Below are 22,177 nucleotides of genomic sequence, written 5' to 3'. Positions count from 1 at the left end.
GTAAGTTCCAAATAAGTACCAAAAGGTAATAGGCCAACAAATGGATTGTCAACTCCAGCGGTCAAGAGCTCATCTCAACTTTAACTGTTTATTTAGTGAGTGAGCCTCTTGTGTTTGGAAACATGTAAGCATGTACAGTCAAAAGGCTCTGAGAGAAGAGTCTAGAGGACTTGCCATCCCCAACTAGGTTCACAGGAGAGCTGCACAATGGTTAACAACACTAGTGCTGGACTCAGAGCTTCCTAGCTTTGTTTTGACCTTAAATAAATCTGTTGAAGACTCTACTTGATTTTAAGCATTTACTTCACTTCTCTGAGTCTCAGTTTACTCATCTGTAAAGGGAGACTATTAATACCAAGCTCATAGGATTGCTGTGGGAATTGAAATACATAGTGCAGTGCCTGGCTTAATAAGCACTCAGTAAATACTAGCTATTATTTTGGTGGTGGTGGCTGTGTGCCGTGTGGTGGAGTTGATTCCGACTCACAGTGACCCTGTATAGGGCTTCCAAGAGCAGAACGCCTCATCTTTCTCCCATGGAATGGCTGGTAGTTTCGAACTGCTGACCTTGAGATCAGCAGCCTGACTCATAAACCACTATGCTACCAGACCTAAATATAATCAGTAAGTTATATTCCTAGGTAAGGTATTTTAACAAGTTGCTGGCCACTTGGAAGTTGGGGCAATTTAAAGAAAACTGTGAACAAGTACTATACAAGGAGACTTCCAAAACTATGTGGAAAAAATAAAATTAAAAGATAATGAAATTTTCTTGCCAACCACAAGGGAAGGAATCTTCACAGCAAGGATCAATCTCATCCTCTCTGTACACAGGGTTGATAGGGATGGGCAACTAACATATTAACTTCGTAAAATGGGGGGACTATAGAGTCCTGATGTGGTGCTGTGGGTTAATTTCCAGACTGCAAAGCCATTTGAACTGCAAGGTCGGCGGTTCAAGCTCACCAGCTGCTCCTTGGAAACCCTATACAGGGTCATGATGGGTCAGAACCGATTCAATGGCACTTAACAACAACATAAAGGCACAAAGTGACTGGCTTACAAGTTTTCAGGAGGGAGTTTAGTTTCAGTGTGTGTGTGTGTGTGTGTGTGTGTGTGTGGAAGGTAGAATCTCCACTGAATGGTTTTCATCCTATCTAGATGGGGCTGGTGTGTGAAAGGAGATGGGGATAAGACTCTTATGATTCAACAGTGAGTAATTGTCATCATGACTGACTGCGATTGTCGCAACTGTAAAGGTAGAGGTTTTGTAGTAAAATGGGGGGAGTGGTTGATCTTACAGTCCAGGAGTGAAGGACCCTGGGACCATCAAGGGAGAAGAGCGGGAGTGGAGTGTGGGACTCTACCCAGAGAAGCAGCAGTGTCAAGAGATGGAGGCAGAGGGGCTGTGTGCTGGTGGCTGAGGGGCAGGCTTGCAGGGTATGCCCTTTGGTTGCTTGAATGATTGTATATTCCTGAGTGTTTTCGTGTACATCCAAAAAACAAAAAAGATACTGAAATCTTTTGATGGATTTTGTGAAGACTCCTTACACTAAATTATGGTGTTTCTGGAGTAACGTAGCACAGTACCAACTGGCCTAACCTTATTTATTCTTAATAACTTCAGTACTAAATCTATCCTAAGTAAACATCAAGCATGCCCTTGAGAACTATCCACTCCCATAAAAACCAAATGAAAATGAAAATTTCAAGAAATAATGAAATGTATGTACCCTTTGGCTATTAGATATCTTAAAATTTTCTGTACGCTGATTTTATACCAAGAATTCCTAGATGATAAATACTAAACTATAATGTAAAAGGTATTTCTTCTTTTGGAGAAAAAAAAAAATCATGAAAGAATTGAACAAATTTTGTATGTTGAAATTGGATCAGAATGCAGAGTGGCAAAATTCTAAGTTTTAAAATTAACCATGGTCTAAAGAATGACTAACAGATAGATAGTATTCTGTGATTATTTAACAAGTTACTGTGTTAACTGCAGCACAGTAAATTTATTATTGGACATATAAATTCAAAATTATGTATATTTTAGTCGATCCTTATACTTGGCCCACTCAGAATTTTTAAACATTAAGATTCAGCCCGCTATTAATAATCTCCATTGATACATTATGTTGAAGTTGCCACCTTCTTCCTCTCTGCTAAGTCTGAATGTACTTTTACACAATCTGAAATTGCATGTAAGCAGATGGGGGTGTGTGTGACAAATCAGGACCAATTTCTTGTTTCAAGGTTAAAGGAGTACTATATCAGATTACTATCCAAAGCATCTTCATCAAAATTAACTAGAGAGAGTTGGTAGTTCTCTGAAACTTGTATAAATTTTATTCATCACTGATAGTACTAAAATCACATTGAAAACACCTTAAAGATCCAAACCACCTATTAAGAAAAATTCCTTTGGTTGAACCTGGATAACAAAAGAGGCAAAAGGCATAGTTTTGTGATGAAACCTAAGATTCAAACGCTAAATGTTTTCAAGCTTTAATAAAGTATATATCAATTCCAAGTACCAAGCATGATATCAAAATTCAAATCCATGAGTTTACTTTTAATAAGCATTGAAAGCAAATTCTGTTTCCTATCTTACTTTTGTTTTCACAATGCATTCGGAGATGAGTTATAATGGGGAGGGGGGGATTCATTGAATGCATCATGATTAAAAATGTAATTAACATTTAAAAACCACACTTAAAAGGGAAAATACCTGAAAAGTTAGCTCTATTAATAAAATTATGTGAAACAATATTATCCTGCAGATAAAAATACACTTCTTGTATATACATGTAGATTTCTACATGAAAGAAAGGATTCAACACCAAATAGAAAAGGGCTGATCCTTGATAAAGATATTTTAGATTGCCAAACTGATGTTATTACCATTGAAAAGAGAACTGAACATAGAAGGATACAAGGTCAGCTAAAGGAAGGATAAAAGTTCAGTCAGCTGCTTCCTGACTAGTGGTAGAGTTGGGTGAGAAACAGGAGATGAAGGCAGAAATAAGACAAAGAAGAAAGGCAAACAAGGCCACAACTCTGACCGAAATGGAGACTCAAGCCAAGTTCAGAACAGACATGATACAGCTGCAGTGAGATGTTCAATGCTAGAATTTGGTAGTTGATAGTTACAGAAGCTTAATTAAATGGTCTTAAAGTAGAATTCGATAAAGTATCGAAAATTTTATGGAGAACCATATTACAGCAACCAGATAATGCAGCATGGTGTTACCATTTTAAAACTTTCCCAATAATGTCTAATTCCCAGAAGACTTTTGCTTCAGATCACATTCTTTGAAGCTTAAAAAGTCCCTTCCTAATTGGGAGAAACAGCACTGTGCTCAAAAAAGAAACCGTGTCAAGATGTGTCAGTACCAGAAACTCCATTCAACCCCAGGATACGCAGACTAGATCCTGGATCTTGAGTCTTCAAAATGAGGGGAGACAGGGAACGGGTCTTTTTCAAGCAAAGCATTCTGTTTTTGTTGACAATAGTGGGAAGTAAGAGGGAAAAGTTAAGCAAGATAAATGAAAACTTACAGACATTTCATGCAAGGGTAGAGAATTAGAGTTCTTTGTTTCCTAATGAATTGTGTAGGCAGAGGTATCTTGTAAAACAAATCTGCCTAACAGAAAAGATTCCACATCCTCAATGGATGAGAATGATGGCACTACTTGGGATCCTTGATTAATAGGAACCACTTAACTGTGTCTTTTCAAAGACCAGACTTTTTCCTTTTCACCCAAATTCTACACCAAAAAGACCAAGGTGCAGTCAGGTTAAGAATGTCTGAAGAAAATAAATAAACCTGGAAATAAAGCAGCAGATGTTTTTGGCCAAATTTCAGACATGTATCATTAAAAAGTAATTATTGGCCCCACCAGGCTAAAGATGAAGGGACATCCTAAAATGTCTACAGAGCTTATACACACACAAGTGAGTGTCATTATTATTTCATTGTTGTTGTTGCTTTTTTTTTTTTTTTTTTTAAAACCTAGTTTTATTAAATATTGCTTCTTTGGGATCTGTTTGTAACAATTCCCAGAACATTTTCATGTAAGGATTCAGAGCGGTCATATTAAAATACAGCTTCAATATAAAGTTTATCACAGTTTTACAGTATTCAAAAATGACAGACCTGTCCTTAAAAAACAAAACAAAACAAAAAAAGGACTATTACACCCAAAACATAAGAAAACAATTAAATAAACAAGTTTGGCATTTTCATAACTTTATAGTATAAAACAGAATATTAAATCTATTACTGGCAAGTGGATACTGATGTATTACCTAGTTGGAAACGTGTCCCATTTAAACACACTATACAAGTTATCTATACAAAAGATTGATGGTCTTTTTGATGAAAGAAGTGCACCCTGAAATTTTTTTTTTTGCCAGTTTAGATTTTTAGCTCTTAAAGTCAAAATGTCCTTTTCCTTTTTTTAAACTGAAGGCTGAGTTCAGAGTTATTATTTTTGTTGTTTTGTCTCATTTGTCAGCCTTCCTGGTTTAAAAACAATAGTGTTTATGGACACCCACCAGGGGGCAGTGTAAGATTAGCCATTAAATCACGAACAGCTGCAAATATTGTGCATTCACCTGCAACAGAGAAAAATGGTCATTAGCTATTCGCAATACAGGAAAGATGATGTTAACACACTGGTGTGGGGGAAGGGTAATTAAGACCCAAATAAAAGACTAATTTTATTTGCCCATATAATAGTGAATTAAGCTTTGGTGGTAAGTATAGATGATGATATTTGGTTGGAGTTTAGTTTTTCCCTCAGGAATAAATTTGGGCAATTCGAGGTTTTGAATTTAATTAGATATGCCTAGAGCTTCTCTACAGAAACACTACAACACTGGATAAGCCCTATGAAGTTGAGCTCTAAAGCTACCAACAACTTTCTTATGCATTTTGAATCGCACAAAAAGATCTAGTTTGTATTTGTGTATTAGCTACATCTTCAGTGGTATCCTTACAATGTTTCGTTAAGGCCAGATGAAAATGTCTGACAGCCCTGTTCAATAGATGATGGAAATGTTCCAGCTCTCTGCTGTGGCTCCTTAGCACTTGTAGTTTAACTAGTCAGACTGAAGAATGGAATTGTACGTTTCATTAAATTTAATTCACTTAAACATAAATAGCCACATACAGCTAATGGCTGTCATAGTGGACAGTGCTGGTCTAGGATCTCTATTGGGAGTCTTCTCCAAAATTTCAAGGCAAGGTCAACTTCTGGCAGTCAACATTGAAGTAAATTAAATTAAAAAAAAAAAAAATTTTTTTTTAAGTGATATCTTAAAAGCACGTCAAGGGGAGGGGGAGGTGATGGGTTTGGGAAGAGAGGAAGGGGGGTAAAGTAAGGCACACCAACAAGCCCAACACAAGATTTGTTTGGGGGTGGGGGTTCTGATGATTCATCCTTTCAGCTTCCCTTTTGCTCAAAAAAACCCAAATACCCTGCCTGCCTCTCACTACTTCTTATAAATAGCACAAATATTTCAATATTATAAACAAAACCAACTGTACACAGAATAAACCAAAAGCTGGATTCTTTCACTAGTGCAGGCCGAACAAAATCGTGGCTAAAAGCGAGAGAAGAACTGAAGACCTCATGTGAACAATGGCCTTCCAGCAAAGGTTAGGATATGCAGGGACATGGTGCAAGCTATGTCACCTCCTCACCTTAATTGTTATTAAGGTACAGAAAGAAAATGAAACCCAAAGGCTTGCCCAGCCTTAAGGTAAAAATAAAAGAAAAATAAAATCACTTCTCAAACAGCCCAACACTTTCTTAAGTAAAAGAAGAAATTATGTCTTTCTGTTTCAACAATGTACTTTCACTGTTGCTAGATAGAAGTATCTGCAAGATCCCAACAGGATCAAAATACTCTTTCCTTTCATTTTAAATTTACATTAAGTCTTCTGCTTGTGAAGGAATGGTGTTTATTATCAATGTTCTATTGGACTGCTACTTGAGAATAAGGAGAGTTTTAAACTTTGATTCTGAGGACCTCTTTTTCGCTGAAAGAAGAGATTATAAGTCAAAGGAAGGATGAAAGTAGACAATTTTAAGAAGGGGAAGAAGTATTACAACAAAAGAAGGATACCCTTCTCTACTGCCCAGTGTAGTAGTAGTATTCCTGGTAGACTATAATTAAAGGGAAAATCATCTAGGGGAAATACGGGGAAACAAACAGCTAAAAATATGACTTCTGCTGATTCCTGCACCTAGTGAAATTTTGACATCGTGGTCGGTCACTAGAAATGTTTCAGAGAACAACTTTCTCTCATTTCAACACTTAATTATTTTGTCAAACTATTCCGAGCTGAAAGATATACAGGATCTTCCTTAATATTTGAAATAAGCAAAGTCAAATTTAATTCAATTTTTATTTTCTGAATATTATAAATAAGCAAAATGGAAGAAAAGTTCTCTTTGCTGAGCTTTATGTGTTGTAACCAAAAATTTAGCACTGCTGGGAGTTACATGTTAAGCATATGCTACACTTCAGTATTTCTGAAGGGATCTTGTTTGTTTTTCCAGAAACTTTCTGGTTTCCTCGAAAATGTTCAGTTTGAGAGCTTCATTGTGCACTTGGTGAAAGGTTCACTTATATAAGAAGCCCAAAAAGCAATGATGCCAGTTGTATCAGCTTTTATTCTTCACAAAACATTTAGAAGATACAGAACTTTTAATGATAGTATTCTATTCATGATTGAACCATGAAATGAGAAATTCACATGCATTTCAACTTCGTGATGTACAGAGTGGCAGTTATCAAGAGTAGGGCAGGAATTCACAGCCATGGAAAATTTGATCATCCTAATCTAGGGCTTCATGGCAACATGTGCTATAAATACAAGCTTCTGGCATTAGCAACTGGGTCAGTCCCAATAGTAAATAACTAACTAAAATAAAGTCCAGGCAGCAGAGAAATGGACAAAACTGAAGAACAAGTGAGAAAGGAAGAAAGCGACAGGCAGACATTAAGAGGGTCACAGCAACCAGAATTCTATTACTAAGATAGGGGGTGGGGGGTTAAGGAGAGAGAAGAGGGGAAGAGTAGGGGGTGTCTCTCAAAAGAACTTTGATAACATATATGCAATAAAATAGCGTCTACTGGTCATGTACCTTGTCGTGGTGGATTCATCTCTGCAAACCTCTTCAGAATGTTGCTGACCATCATGGGAGCAGCAACAGAAGAGTTCTGCTGTCTGGGAATGTCTGCCTGCTGGGTTGTACCTGAAGCCATGTCATAAATGATTGGAACTATAATACTAACAGGTTCTTCAGAAGGGGCTGATGCTTTCTGAGTTAGCTGAAGCTGCAGACACACAAAGAGAAGAAAAACATAGTAAGAAAATAAAACATCTATCGAAATGTCCTAAAAGAAAGTATTTACTATGCTTTCAGATTAAGATCCATCAAGCAAGAGAATATTAAATATGACAAGGAAAAGCGGCAAACCACCAAATCATTATGATTAGGATGCATCTGTGTCACATAATTGCCTAGTTAAAGAAAATTGTTATCACCCAAGGAGCCAGACTTACATAAAGTCAAAACTGACAATGAAAGAATGTAGGCCTATATGTGGCAGTAATAGGTAATTTACACAGTTATCCAAAAGTTGCTCTACCATCCTCCTAAAACTTTTGACTCAGAAGTGCTATACACACAGAAACCAGGTGATACTTACAAAAAAAAGCATTTTGGATTTCAGCACCACAGCAGGCGTCCCAGGAGGGGCTATGGGAGGTGCACTGGGTGGGATCGTCAGGCAAAATTGAACATTCCATTTCAGCTGTGTTGCCTGGTCAGGGAACTGGTTAAGGGGAAAACAAATCATGATAAAGTCCTAGGATTATTTAAAATTACAGCATAGGATTCTGACCGGTTAGAATTTTATTCTCTAATAGAACACAAAATTGGTAAACTTCATCTTTATTTCCCCCTCCCCTCCAAAAGAAATGCGTAGATGACATTACTAAGTCAAAGGCAACTCGGGATTTAAGTACTGTTCCCCTTCCTTAATTAGTTCATGAAGTCAATGGCTTTTGCTTGCCACGCCTCTGACATTTATTCCTGCCTCTCAATTCACACATGCCACCCAAGCTCAGGGCTTCATTACTCTTCCTGGCACCCGCCTAATGGTCTCTTCCAGTGGCTCGTCCTTACACCACTGCCAGACACGTATCTTACACCATGGTTTTGATGTAGTTCACAATGTTCTGTGACATTTGTCACACATGCTGCCCCCGCCGCCTAACTAAGGACTAACACTACTACCTGGCATTCAAGGCCATTCTTAATTGATGGTAATCTAGACTTCCAATCCCATTTCCAACTTCCTCCCCAAACAAGGTAGACAAATGTGTCAGTGATTTAAAATTACATCCACTAGTACCTTCTATAGCCATAACCATATTTATTCCATTAAAAACCTGAATAGGTTTCCTTTTGACATAAACAATGTTTACTATACCTTATCAGATCAGAATATAAATGTTGAGACCCTGATTTTTAATGGGTCACATGGGAGCTTTGAATAAAGAGCTACATTTCTAGACTCTCTTACAGCTAAACTAAACCCGCTGCCATTGAGTTGATTCTGACTCATAGCAACCCCATATTTATTTCCAAGACTATAAATTTTTTGTGGGAACAGAAAGTCTCATCTTTTTCCTACAGAGTGTTTGATGGGTTTTAATTGCTGACCTTGTGGTTAGCAGTCCAGTGCTTATCCTACAGCACCAACAGGGTTCCTTCTCTTGCAACTAGATAATGTCCAAATCCTGACAAAAGAGATGTTAAGTGGAAATAGAGCATGCAATTTCCCTTAAAGGAGAAGAGATTTCGCCTTCCTATCTTTTTTCTTGCCTATTTATCTAGCATGTTAAATTTGACACTTGTTGTTAAGTGCTGTCGAGTCGGTTCCGACTCATAGCGACCCTGTAAAGGGTTTCCGAAGAGTGGCTAGTGAGCTTGAACTGCCAACCTTTCAGTTCAAACCGACCTTGCAGTCCAACTCATTAACCCCCAGCACCACACCAGGGATCCAAATTTGACTCTAGAAGTATTTATATGATAGGGTAAAACAAGACAGAAAGAGCTTGGATGTATAACACTGTGGCTCAACAAAATGGCCCTGGATCCCCTACCCTGGGGCTTTGCCATGAGAGAAAAACAAATTTCTATTTTGTTTTAAGATATGGGTATTTTGGGGATGCTGCTACTTACAACCAAACCTAATGCTAACTAAAATAGAGAAACATAATCAGCCATGTTAATTTAAAAAAAAAAAAAAGGAGAAATCCACATGATTACCTCAAATAGATACAGAAAAAGCATTCATAAAACCCAATACTAATTTGTTATCAACATTTTAAACTAAGAAAAGGGCACTTCCTTAATCTGATGGTATCTAGCAAAACCTACAGAAAATATCATTCAGTGCTGTTGAATGAATTCTGACTTGCAGTGACCCAATACAGACTATAAATCTTTGGGGGCAGAAAGCCTCATCTTGCTACTGTGGGGTGGCTGGTGGGCTTAAATTGCAAACTTTGTGATCAGCAGCCCAGGGCATATCCTACAGAGCCACTGCACTCCTATTATATATTACAGTAAAATGATCAAGGAAGTTCAGAAAGGTTGCTAGAGAGAAATTTAATTCTATTTCTACATAACAGCATCAAAGAATTAGAAAATGTAATTCAGAAAAGATATCATTTATAATACCAATCAATAAATAAAGAATGCAGGAATAAAGTTAAAAAAAGATGTACAAGACTTTGCTCTCTGACAGAGGAAGACTTATCACATCAAGCTACAGTAACTAAGTGTGGTAACATACAAGGCAAGACAGTAGATCAAGGGAACAGAATAATCATGCAAATATGGAAATTTGATTTACGACAGATGCAGCATTGCAGATTAGAAAAGGTGATGATAGAAAAAATTCGGTATCAACTAGTTATTCACGTGGGAGAAAGAAAATTGGGATTCCCTACTTCACACCATACACAAGAAGCAATTCCAGGTGGGTCAAATGTTGAAAAGATGGGGGAAGGGGCAGTTTTCCAATACTAATTTGTTGCTAAATACTGGAAAACAGGAACTCTATTTCAGTTTTGGTGGCAGTGTAAATTTGTACAAGAGCTCTGTAAACAGATCAACATTATCTAATCAAATCACATGTAACTTTTCTGTGCTTTAGCCTCCTCATTTCTAAAGACTGGGCTGAAATCAGTACTTACTCTAAAGGCTGAGAAACTGAGAGGAGATACTGCATGCAAATTTGTTGATATAAGAGAAATGAATGGTTGTGATGTGGTGCACTCTTACATAATGGTGAGAAGGAGTGAACTATAGGAACTTGCTTCGATAAGGACAAGCCTTTAACACATGATAGTGAATTAAGTAAACCAACAAACCCTAAAAGAATTTAGTATGGTACTGCTGTTGTTGTTGTTATTAACTGCTATCGAGTCAGTCCTGACTCAGTGACCCCATATAGGGTTTCCGAGGAGCAGCTGGGGGTATTTGAACTGCCAACTTTGTGGTTTGCAGTCCAGTGCTGATCCTACAGTGCCATACCAGGAGTCCTCTATCTAAAAATCAAAATCTGAAATTTTATTAAGCAACATATTATGTAAGAAATTTACATTTTGTGATGAAATTATAAAGAAAAGCAAGAGAATGATAGAAAACAAATTCTTTTTGGGGGCAATGAAGAGGGATCTAATCAAGATAGGACACATGACTATAACTTAAAATAAAATGGTAGTTCTTTAGCTCTGTGATTGAGATCATAGGTATGCTTACTACTTACATATATGTCATCAATTTATATATATGTAAAATACTTCATGATTGAAAAATGGAAAAAAAGCATAAAAGAGGATGTATAGAATGGCATCATTTCAGATAAACAAAGTACATGGGGAGATAAATGCATTTGCTTTTATGAACGAACTGTTTCTGGAAGAATAGGCAAGACACCAACTCTAGCTGTTTATGTGGAGGAGGACGGCATGGCTGGGAACATTTTCAAAGTATCATTTTGTTGCTCTCAACTCATAAGATACAACAGAAGAGTGTTATCCACTCTCAGATAAATATAATTACAATTTAAAAATTGAGACAACTTGAAGAGAAAAATGGAAGAAAGTAAGTATGCATGAAAAACCACTGCTCCTACCTACTCTAACCTCCTCCAATAGGTCTTTCTATAAAAATATGGCTTTTTCTGTAACTTACCAGCTCTAGTTTCATAATATGCACACAGTCTCTGAGGATATGTGTAGGTGCTCCTAACAGCTTGGTGAAGGCTATTAACGTATTGGCTTTAAACGGTGGTCCTGCAACCTATGGAAATAAATCAAGTAAATTACTCTTCCTTCTTTCTTGGTTCTTCTGTTTCCTTATTTAAAATTATCCATTATTAAATACATACTCTTGTTTCAAAGAATTTCTCCAAAACTTGAAGCTCATCAGGTTTCCACTGTCCTGCATTTTCAGGTGTCACTTTTAGTTGAAGTGTTTGGTTGGTTTTGGGACTAAGAGCTACTCTGCATTTCAGTGCATCTGTTTTAAACATGATCACTCCTGGTTCATTGGAATTTATCAGTTGTAGCTAGAAAACAAGGATCATGAAATAAACATGTATGACAAAGAAGAAATGAGAATGTTATTAAGGGAATTGTCTTAAAAGGGAAGCAACCAGGCAGATACCTGTTTCAAAACAAACGAATCTAGGCATTGAGCATCAACAACTGTTAACGCTTTCACAAAAAGAGGCAATATTAGACAATTATGTGCTACTTGATGAACAACAAACTTGAACCTGAATTCGGTAGTTAGATCCAAAGGAAACAGGTGAGCCAAAAGAACATGTTAAATGATTCCAGCAGAATCCTAAGTGAGAACGCTACAGGATAAATGGCACTTTTAAAAAAATATGTAAGTTGTGTCAAGTGAAAGGAAAGGAGAACTAGAGGGGGAATCTTTTGTGTAAAAGGGATTTCAAATCATTTACTTAGATTCTAACTCAACAATGAGATGACTGAGGAAATCTGGAAATCTAGATATCTGATAATAAAGAAATGGTGTTTTTTTGTTTTGTTTTTTTTAGGTACGACAGTGGTACAGTCGCTACTTTGTACCTTTCAGAGATACATACTAAAACATTTATGGGTAATCTGATACACTGGGATTTGCTGTCAAACAATCTGGGGGGAGGAGCTATAGATGAATTGGTCTGAATTAGCTGTTGAAATTGGGTGATGAGAACATAAAGCCTCATTATCCTATTCTATATTTGTATATTTCTAAGTTTTCCTGAATAAAAAAAAATTTTAAATGGCACAGGGGAAAAAAGAATAAAAGAGTACAATTTTAAAATGTTAGATTTGAACTAGGCTTTTATTCTATAGTCCAAGGGTTTGTAAACTTTTTGTATATAGGGCCACATCATAAATATTTTATATGAGCCCTATGGTCTCTGTTGTTTTAAGTGCCGTCAAGTCAGTTCCCACTTATAGGAGCAGCTGTTGGGTTCAAATTGTTGATTTTGTGGTTTACAGTCCAGTGTCTATCCTACAACGTCACACCAGGAGTCTGTAGCAACTGTCAATAATGTTGTTGTACCACAAAAGTAGCCAGACAGTATATAAATGAATGGGCAAGGATGTTTCAATATAACTTTAACTATAAATAATCTTTTAAAATGCTAAGACATTATGCTAAGGGCTTTACATGAAATAACTCAAAGTCCCACAATGATGCCAGTTGCTGTTGTTGTTAAATGACGTTGAGTTGGTTCTGACTCGTAACGACCCTGTATAGGGTTTTCTGAGGAGCAGCTGGTGAGTTTGAACCACCGACCTTGTGGTCCAGTGCTTATCCGACAGGGCCACACCAGGACCAGTTAGGTCAGGTGGTAAGGCTGGCTTCAGGTCCAGGCAAGCCTTCCTCTAGAACTAGTGCTTTCAATCAGACCTTGAAACTTTCTCTTACAAACACGCATCACAACAGGATGGGTTTTTTTCTACCAGGGTTTAAAATAAATTCCACTGTCCATGTATTTACAAAGCAGCTTCCAGTCTTGTGATCAGAAATATTCTAATGGGACTCAGATTCCAAGTCAGCTGTCTGCAGTGCATTCCAGAGAACAAAGAGTTACTCATATGCTGTCCTCTGCAAGCCCAGAACCTGGTTGTACTTGTTATAGGATTATCATGTGGTAAGCAATCTTTAAGTCCATGTTAACCACGTAACACAGAACCCACTACACAGCCAACTGTAGGCTATATAATTATGTCAATGTTAAGAATGGAAAAGAATATAGTGGAACTTGATTTTAATGCTAGCACAGAGTGAAAAGCAAGTTAAAGGAGATGAGGAACTATAATTTCAGTTTCAGATCCTACTCTGTAAAACAACTTTGCATTTCACCTATAAAAATCAAAACTTGTGAGGTCAATAGGTAGACACACTCTTTTTCTTATAAAACTTTTTATTGTGACTTAAGATCATCAATTTAAATCAAACAAATTATATACTTTGTTTCACTTCAATCATTTCAATCCCCTCCATGCAACACAAGTTCTCCCACTTCTTTCCTGTGGTTCCTGTGTCCATTCCACCCTCCTACCCATCCCTTCTCAACTCCGTCCTTAGGTAAATGCTACCCTTTTCATCTTGAATGACTGATCTTTCCATGGAGCATACCTTACTAATAATGGTGTTGTTCCCCATATAGACCTATCTACTGCTTGGCTAAAACTTGGGTCACGAGGGTAGTTCCATTCCAGACCTGAAGGGTGGTCAAGGGCCATAGTATTGGTTCCTCCAGTTTCTTTCTGACCAGTAAGCATGATCTTTTTTCATAACTGTGAGTTTTGTTCCACATTTTCTATCCAGGACCTTCTAATGTGATCCCTTTTCAGAGACATTGTTAGAGGTACCTGGGTACCATCTAGTTCTTCCGGTCTCATAGTCCTGGTGACATTCACTTGCTCCGTTGGTACACTGGCCTAGTTGATTCCAAGCATCTTCAAATTACCATCACTCTTCTTTCTTCCACACATGGAGAGACCAGTAGTTGCACCTTAGATGGCCGCTCATAAGCTTTTAAGATCCCAGACACTACTCACCAAAGTAGGATGTAGAACACTGTCTGTGTTGGACTATGTATACCAATTGACCATGGTGTCCCCTGAGACTATGGTCCTGAATCCCCAGGCCCAGCAAATCATTGCCTTAAGAAAACATACCGTTTCTTGTTGAATAATTCTTTGAAGGTGTCGTCTCATGATGACCGATCCAAGAAATCTCTCGAGTGGAGAACAAAGGTAACTACCTGCCAAGCTAGGCACGAGACCTGGCGTTGGAGAGGGCAGCAATAAAATGTTCAAGGCACTGTGAGTGAGGATGGTAGGGATGGATGCTGCCCAAGAGCGCTGAGGTAGTTTACGAGGTGGAGGCATGTTTGTTGGCATCGTTTGCGAACCTTTTGGGAAAGATAATATGTTCATTTCATTTACAAATACAGAGGATCCCATTGTCCCGTTTTGCTTTTGTGAAAAATCTTTTGAGATTAAAATCATTTGCACTGTTTTAGTTACTCCTATGGCAGACAGTTAGCAAGAAAAAAAAAAAAGATCACCATTATGCTCTTCCCTGTATTTAACTCCTTTTGTATTTTATTTTTCCAAAAAGCCACAAAATATTTCCTTTAGAGAAGATGCTTATCAAAACATATATCTTAAAAACTCCACCTTCAAAGATGTTTACAATGTTTCCCCAAGAGGAGCAAAGGATAAAATGGGTCTATATACACAACTCTATGCCCATGTCTGGATCAGACACGAGAAGCATCAGGCTTTCTCTATTCAAGTCCTTTGCATGGTGACTTTACAGCAATCCCTTCAAGAGGTGGGGCCTATTTCCCCACCTGGAATAGGGGCTGGCCTTGCAATTTGCTTTGGCCAACAGAATACCACAGAGGTGACAATGTACTAGTTGTAAGCCTCGACTTCCACTCATTCTCTAGGAACCCTGTCATGTGAACAAGCCTGGACCAGTGTGATCAAGTAGAAAAGACAAAATGGAACAGAGAAAAGTCATCCTAGCTAAGTCATCTTAGGCCAGCAAGCTCCGTGGCAACCCAGTAGCTACCACAGACAAGAGTTAGCACAACAAAGCCTGGAAGAACTGTCTAACTGCATTCAACCCAAAGTGCCAACCTGCAGAATTGTGAACTAATATATGACCATTGTTTTAAGCTACTAAAAAAAAAATCATATAGTAAAAGCTAACTAATATGAGATGTTGATATACTTGTACAAGTCTTCTTTTTGGTGTATATCTTCTATGGTCCAGGATGGCAGCTAAGAAAGAGTAGTCACAACAGAGGTCCTAGGACTCACCTCATACGATTTTTGGAAGAGATGTTCATCTTTCTTATATTTACCTGACCTTTGTCAATGAACTACTGTTAACCAATGTACTAAGTGATCAAAGTTTAGGTTATGAAATATCCCCGTTCAAAAGCCAACTCATGCCATTGAAATGTGAGGATGGAATAAAATAGGTCATATATTGGCTATACTAAAAACAAACATAAAAACGTTGAAGACACTCACTTGTTCCAGCTCGAGGGGAATGAGAGGCATCTGGAACTGGAGAATGTAGCGATGGGTTAGCTGGTGACATTCCAGGCATGCGTGTTGCTGGTGAGGGGCCAGATACTTGAGGAGACCCTGGCCAGGTCCCTGCTCGTCCACTTGGTGAAACCATAGTGTATGGAGAACTAGGGTCAAGGGTCCCTGTAAAAATGTGAACAAATATCTTTCAAAACCTGTGTTTTAGTAACTAAATAATCGCTGATGCATTCCACTCGTTACATGGTGATAATTTACTATTTTTCTTTCAGTAAGGTGGTATATTTCACTTAAGCATCATGCTTCTTAATATCCCATCTCCGAATCGCTGTTGTATACAGTTTCTTTTTAACTTGATATACAAAAATTAGTAAAAGAAAAAGACCCATGAAGGTTAAAATGTACCTTCACACAAGCTTCAGCATGTGTAATATGGAATAATCTATTTTATGCTATGCAACAACCTATTTTATATGCTGGGAAATATTAAGCAAAATATTTAAAAGCTCCCTTAAGTGTAGAAATCTTTACATTTTCAGCTAACCTTCACAAATCGTGTTTTCATTCTACCCAAAGAAGACTAAGGAGATTGAAATTTCCCATTTTCTTTATGTAGCTATATTGACTATGAACCAAGAATCAACTTCTTATACCAGCAACTTCCTAAACAATTTGATATTTAAATTTTATCCTGCAGAGACCTCCGACAGATTATTTATATCCCTCCTGGTGTGGTGCTGGAGGACAAGCACTGGACAACAAGGTTGATTCTAACTGCAAGGCCGGCAGTTCTAGCTCACGAGCTGCTCCTTGGAAACCCTATACAGGGTCGCTATGAGTTGGAAACAGCTCAACGGCACTTAAAAACAACAACAAAAGTCAAATGACGAACCTGAGGAAATATTTCTACTGTTTATCAGAGTAAATGTTTCTTACTTATAAACAGAACTCTTACAAATCAATAAGAAAAGGAAGAACACCACAAGAACAAAGGCAGAGGACATATATTAGCAGGTATAAAATATGAAACCTCAACGAGCCAACAAACAGCAAAAGGTTCAACCTCACTACATCAAAGAAATGCAAAAATGAAGACACCATTTTACGCCCAGCAAAATGGTCAAGACTTTTAAAAATCATAACATCCCGTGTTGGCAATGATAACAGGAAAACATAAATTTTGTATGATGCCCAAAGAAGTTGGTGCAGCCTTTCAGGTGAGCAATTAGCAATGGATTTCGAAAGCTCTAGAACATTTCAAACAACTGAAACTCAGCAAATCTACGTAAAGGAACTTACCTAAGGAAATAATCATGGATGTGAACAGAGGTGGTGTCATTTTTAATTTTCAACGTATAGTAGGAGAGCGGTTAAATTACAGTGTACCCAGACATGGGAAGACAATGAGACCATTAGTATGGTGATGTAGAGTTTTTACTACAGAAAAATCCCCATAAATAGTAAAATGGAAAATTACAGATGCTGTGCCACTGTATAAAATGAGGAAGATCTTTTTATGTTCTGAGCTGGCATTATATTCACGATATGTTAAATGGAAAAAGTAAGGCAGGGAACCCCTGTGCACTGTGTGCTAGTGTGTGCGTGAGAGAGAGAAAGGGAGCACTTACATGTAATTGTGTATGCAGAAAACAGCTCTGCAAGAATACATCAGAAGTGAACACCACAAAACACCTCTGGAAAGAGGAACCGGGTGGTTGGTGAAGTAGAAAGGCAACTCTTCACTGACTACCTCTTGAATTTTGAATTGACTTAAAACAGAATATTTTAGTTAAAAGGTTAAGAAATTCACATCTCAAAACAACCGGGGGGGGGGGGGGAAGAAAAGACAGCTGGGTAGAGAGCAAGTAGTTACAAAAGAACTATGAGCATCAGGTAAACAGGGAGAGTATGACAGGGAGGGGGAGACGAGGCATGGCAGGAAAAACGGAGGAAAAAAAAAAGTGAAAAGAGACAGAGACAGACAGACAGACCGAAAGAGATAGAAATGATAAAGCTGAAACAGACTACCAGGTGGGATGATTATGTTCTTTTTGCTTGAGTAATACTCGTGCTATTTCATCAATAAACATGTACTAATTTTGCAATAATAAAGTAAGTCATTTAAGAAAAACTACTTTCACATCAAGCTCTTATACTACAGCTATTTCCATGTGTGGACTCACCATGTGGACTAGCAAAACTGGCCCCTGGTCCTATTGAGATTCCATGCGAGGATGGGGGAGGAGTTGGAACAAATGATGCTGGTGAAGGGGCTCTCAAAGCCCCACTGGGGGAGCTGGCGGCGTGCAGATTTCCTAATGAAGGAAAATAATTATTTGTGATCTTGAAGGACACGTTTTATGTCCTGTCCAAGGACCCCAAGTTAAGAATCTCTCCATAGACTAAAGAAACAGACAGCAAAACTCATGTAGTGCAAAGAAAAACTGGAAAGATTTCAGTATCAAAAAAAGAAATCAATTCCATGGGCCCAAATTCCAGCTCTTATACTGACTAAAATTTCCCCCCATACCCAGTGTACTTGTTATTTATTTGCTCACTCATTCAAAAAGTAGGCACAACTTCATGTCAAGTACTATTTTAGGCACTGGGGACTCAGCAGTTTACCAAGAGACAAAAATTCCTGCCCTCATGGAGCTTTCTAGTAGAATGAGAAAGACAAACAAACAAACATATGTCAGGTAGCAGTAAGTGCTATGGAGAAAAACAGAGCAAGGTAGGTGGGGGAGGGAAGCATCAAAAAATTTCGCAGAAAAGCGTAATTGAAAGCTAACAGATTTTTTCCACAAACTTTTTAAAGTCCTTGCGTATATTGGTGGAGGTAGGGGCTACTATTTATATGCGGTGGGGAGTGGGGATAGGGAGGCTTCTAAAAGTTCATGGGAAAATGGAATAGAAAGATAATGGAATTTTTCCATGAACCTTTCGAAGCCCCTTCATACATAAAACAAGCAGAGATGACTTCTCTAAGAAAGGGACATTTGAGCTGAGACATGAATAAAGAATGAAGGATAAGGCATGAGGCCTATCCAGGGGATAAGATATTCCAGGCAAAGGTAGAAGCCAGTATAAATAATAGGGAGAAAGGTAGCGTGGCTGGAGCAGAGTGAACAATGGGGAGAGTTGTAGATGAAGCCCCGGACGTTGGAGAAGTCCAGATCACAAGGGAACTATAGGCCACTCTGAGGGCTTGAGATTTCCGGGAAGCCATGGCAGAGTTTGGGGTGAGGAATCATGAACCAACTCTGTCTTAGGAGAAACACTCTAGCTACTGTGTGAAAAAAGACTACAGTGTATTGTCAGGAATAAGAACGGGGAAGGCAGTGTAATTTCAGTGAGAAATAATTAGCAGCTTGGGCAAGAGTGACAAAGGCTGAGGTGGTGAAATGTAGCTGGATTCTAGATACATTCTGAAGACAGAGCTGATAGTATTTGGTAACTGACTAAATGTGTGAGGTGTGAAAGAAAGCAGAGTCGAGGATGGCTCTAACAGCTTTGGCCCAAATAATAGAAAGGAAGGAGCTGTCATTTCCTGAGGTGGGCTATCTGTGAGAGGAGCAGCATTGGGAATGGGGACTCAGGAGTTTTGTTTTGGCTATGCTGATACATAGCTGGAAATAGAGGACTAGAGTTCAGGGAAGATGTCAATATTGGAGATCTAAAATTGGGAATTATGAGCGTAAAGGTGATATTTACAGCCAAAGGACTAGTTTTAATTTTAAATTATGAAACAGGAAACTGACTACCAAAAACTTGAGCAGATATAACACAAAAATACTTGCTATCCTAACAAGAATTATCATTAGCATCAGCATGTTTCAAAATGTTCTGATATAAGGTAATTTCATGTTTTTAACATTTACATTACTTAACACAATGCCTTATAGTCAACACGTTGACCAACCCAAATACCTTTAAGTGTGCTATGTTTATGTATTCTTTACATGACTTGGGCAATTGACAACTTTGCCACATCTCAGTTTTCCTCTATAAAATGGGGATAATAGTACATACTCTACAGATTTGTTTTAAGAATTAAATAGGTAAACTGCTTGAAACAGGTTTCTGGCACGTATTATATAGGACTCCTGGTGTGGCACTCCAGGATCAGCACTGGACTGCTAATCACAAGGTTGGCAGTTCAAACCCACCAACTACTCCTTGGAAACCCTACTACCCAAGGTCTCTATGAGTCGGAACCCACTCAACAACACTTAAAAACAACAACAAGGAACTCTGGTAGCGTAGTGGTTACGAGTCGAGCTGCTAATCTCACAGTCAGCAGTATAAAACTACCAGCAGTTTTGTGGGAGAAAGATGATGCTTTCTGCTCCTGTAAAGATTTACAGTCTTGGAAACTCTATACAGGGTTGCTATGAATCGGAACTGACTCCTGGGCACATAATCACCACTACCACCACCACCATATTATATAGAGTCCTGGTGTGGTGCTGTAAGATCAGCACTGGACTGCTAACCACAAGGTTGGCATTTCAAACCCACCAACTGCTCCTTGGAAACCCTATCCAGGGTCGCTATGAGTTGGCACTTAACAACAAGAAGCAATTATATGGAGCCCTGGTGTGGCGCTGTAGGATAAAGCACTGGACCGCAAGGTCAGTTTAAACGACAAGGTGCCAGTTTAAACCCACCAGCCACTCCTTGGAAACCCTATATAGGGTCACTATGAATTAGAACCAACTCCATGGCACTTAACAACAAGCACTATATACATATTTGCTACTATAATCATTTTGATACGACAGTTTCCCCTTTATTGTAAGCAAAGACAATCTCAACTCATATTGTAGAAACATATTCCCCTTGGTTCCATGAACCTGGTCCTTCTGACACAAAGCTTCAACAGTCCTAGATAGGATGCCAACATCCAAGTCCACTATGTGACTAACTGCTATCTGATGAGCTGCAGGAACTGCCTGGACGGGTCCTGAGAGTCCTGCTGTGGTGCTGCAGGATAAGCACTGGACTGGTCATTACAAGGTCGGTGCTGCAAACCCACCAACCGTTCCTTGGAAATCTTATAGAGGGTCGACAGGAGTCAGAACCAGCTTGACAACAACAAAAGAGGGGTCCTGGTGAACTACTAACCCAAAGGTTGGCAGTTCAAACCCACCAGTTACTCCTCAGAAACCCTAATCAGGATGGCATTTAACAAGTGGCTTAGAAGTCTCCCAGGTACTTGAAAATTCAACAGATTCAACAGAACTCACCTCCTTCCTGGCAAAATCTGCTCCTCTACCACACTTACCCTTCTCTCAGTTGTACAAACTTAACCATGACCTTCTCCTACTAAAACCCAACCACAGCTCCCCATCACTCAGACAGTTAAGTCCCAACTCTCTGACAGAGCCCTGTCTTTCTCCCTGCACACTCTGCCTAGAGTACGTTCTTCTCTACAGGCCCTTGAACCCAGCTAACTCAGATCTGCTTTTCAAGCCTCAGCTTAACCTGTGTGGGGGAGTGCGGGGGTGGGGAGATGGGGTCAGGGGGTCAGAATGAGGCAGGCAGTAGCAAAGAAGGCATCTCCAGAAACCCACCCACCTCAAGTAAAAACTTAAGAAAAAAAAAGGAAAACTACAGATTTATAAAATGAGGACTAGTTTCTGTTTCTAAAGCCACACTACTGTGGTCATTGGAAGCTCAAGCTGAGTGGTTCTAATGTGAGCCATGGGGCAGAGGTGGGGGTCTGCCAGTGCCAGAGCGAGTACCTGGGCAGTGAGGGTTGTTGTGAAGCAGCCCAATTCTGGCCACAGTGAATTATAACGAGTGGATCAAAACCCCCTCATTAGAGGTGTTAATCATATGCCCCACACTAAAGACTTTATGTGGATTATTTCATTAAATTTGCACACCTCTACAGCAAAAGGTATTCCATTATTATTCCCATTGTATAAATGAAGCTAGCCGGCTAACAAGTGAGGTCCTTGTATCTTTTATTTGCTGATTAACAAGGTTCTAGTATCTCGGTAGCTCCATAAGATAAGCACTGGACTGCGAATCACAAGGTTGGTGGTTTGAGCCCACCAGCTGCTACTCAGGAGAAACATAAGGCTTTCTATTCCCACAAACATTGAAAGCCTCAGAACCTACACAGGATCGCTATGAATCAGAACTGATTCGATGGCACTTAACAATCTCAATATAAATTTCATACACACGATACATATAGATTTTTAATTTTATATTGGAAAAATATACATACATTGCAAATTCTGGTTTTCAATGTGAAAACTTTCAAGCAAATGTATTTCCTGTGTTTGTGATTCACTAATCAGAGTTTTATGTAAAAGATTTTCTTGTGTTTGATGGGCTCAAATGCCTTCAAATGGGACAAAACTACTTAAATGCATTCCTTACTTGATTAGACTGATATATTAAATAGTTGGTGAAAAATGGAATGAAAAGATAATGACATTTTTCTGTGTACATTTTGAAGCGCC

At 38.6% G+C, this 22,177-nt stretch overlaps 1 protein-coding gene across 1 annotated transcript in view; it reads right to left on the bottom strand.

Moving 5' to 3' along the window:
* Positions 1-4,248: 4,248 nt before the first annotated feature.
* Positions 4,249-22,177, bottom strand: part of MED14 (mediator complex subunit 14) — a 79,073-nt gene continuing 61,144 nt past the window's right edge. Inside the window, exons 24-31 of the mRNA XM_006864268.1 lie at positions 17,882-18,013; positions 15,681-15,863; positions 14,310-14,545; positions 11,489-11,668; positions 11,293-11,400; positions 7,730-7,855; positions 7,162-7,354; positions 4,249-4,621 (exon numbers count right to left, since the gene is read on the bottom strand). Coding sequence (XP_006864330.1) covers positions 4,548-4,621; positions 7,162-7,354; positions 7,730-7,855; positions 11,293-11,400; positions 11,489-11,668; positions 14,310-14,545; positions 15,681-15,863; positions 17,882-18,013 — 1,232 coding nt within the window. The 3' untranslated portion in view covers positions 4,249-4,547. The remainder of the gene's footprint in view (positions 4,622-7,161; positions 7,355-7,729; positions 7,856-11,292; positions 11,401-11,488; positions 11,669-14,309; positions 14,546-15,680; positions 15,864-17,881; positions 18,014-22,177) is intronic.

The sequence above is a fragment of the Chrysochloris asiatica genome, unplaced genomic scaffold (assembly GCF_000296735.1).
Source record: "Chrysochloris asiatica unplaced genomic scaffold, ChrAsi1.0 scaffold00062, whole genome shotgun sequence".
Classification (NCBI taxonomy): domain Eukaryota; kingdom Metazoa; phylum Chordata; class Mammalia; order Afrosoricida; family Chrysochloridae; genus Chrysochloris; species Chrysochloris asiatica.
Note: the sequence above shows the minus strand (reverse complement) of the source record. Positions and strands in the feature narration are given on the sequence as shown.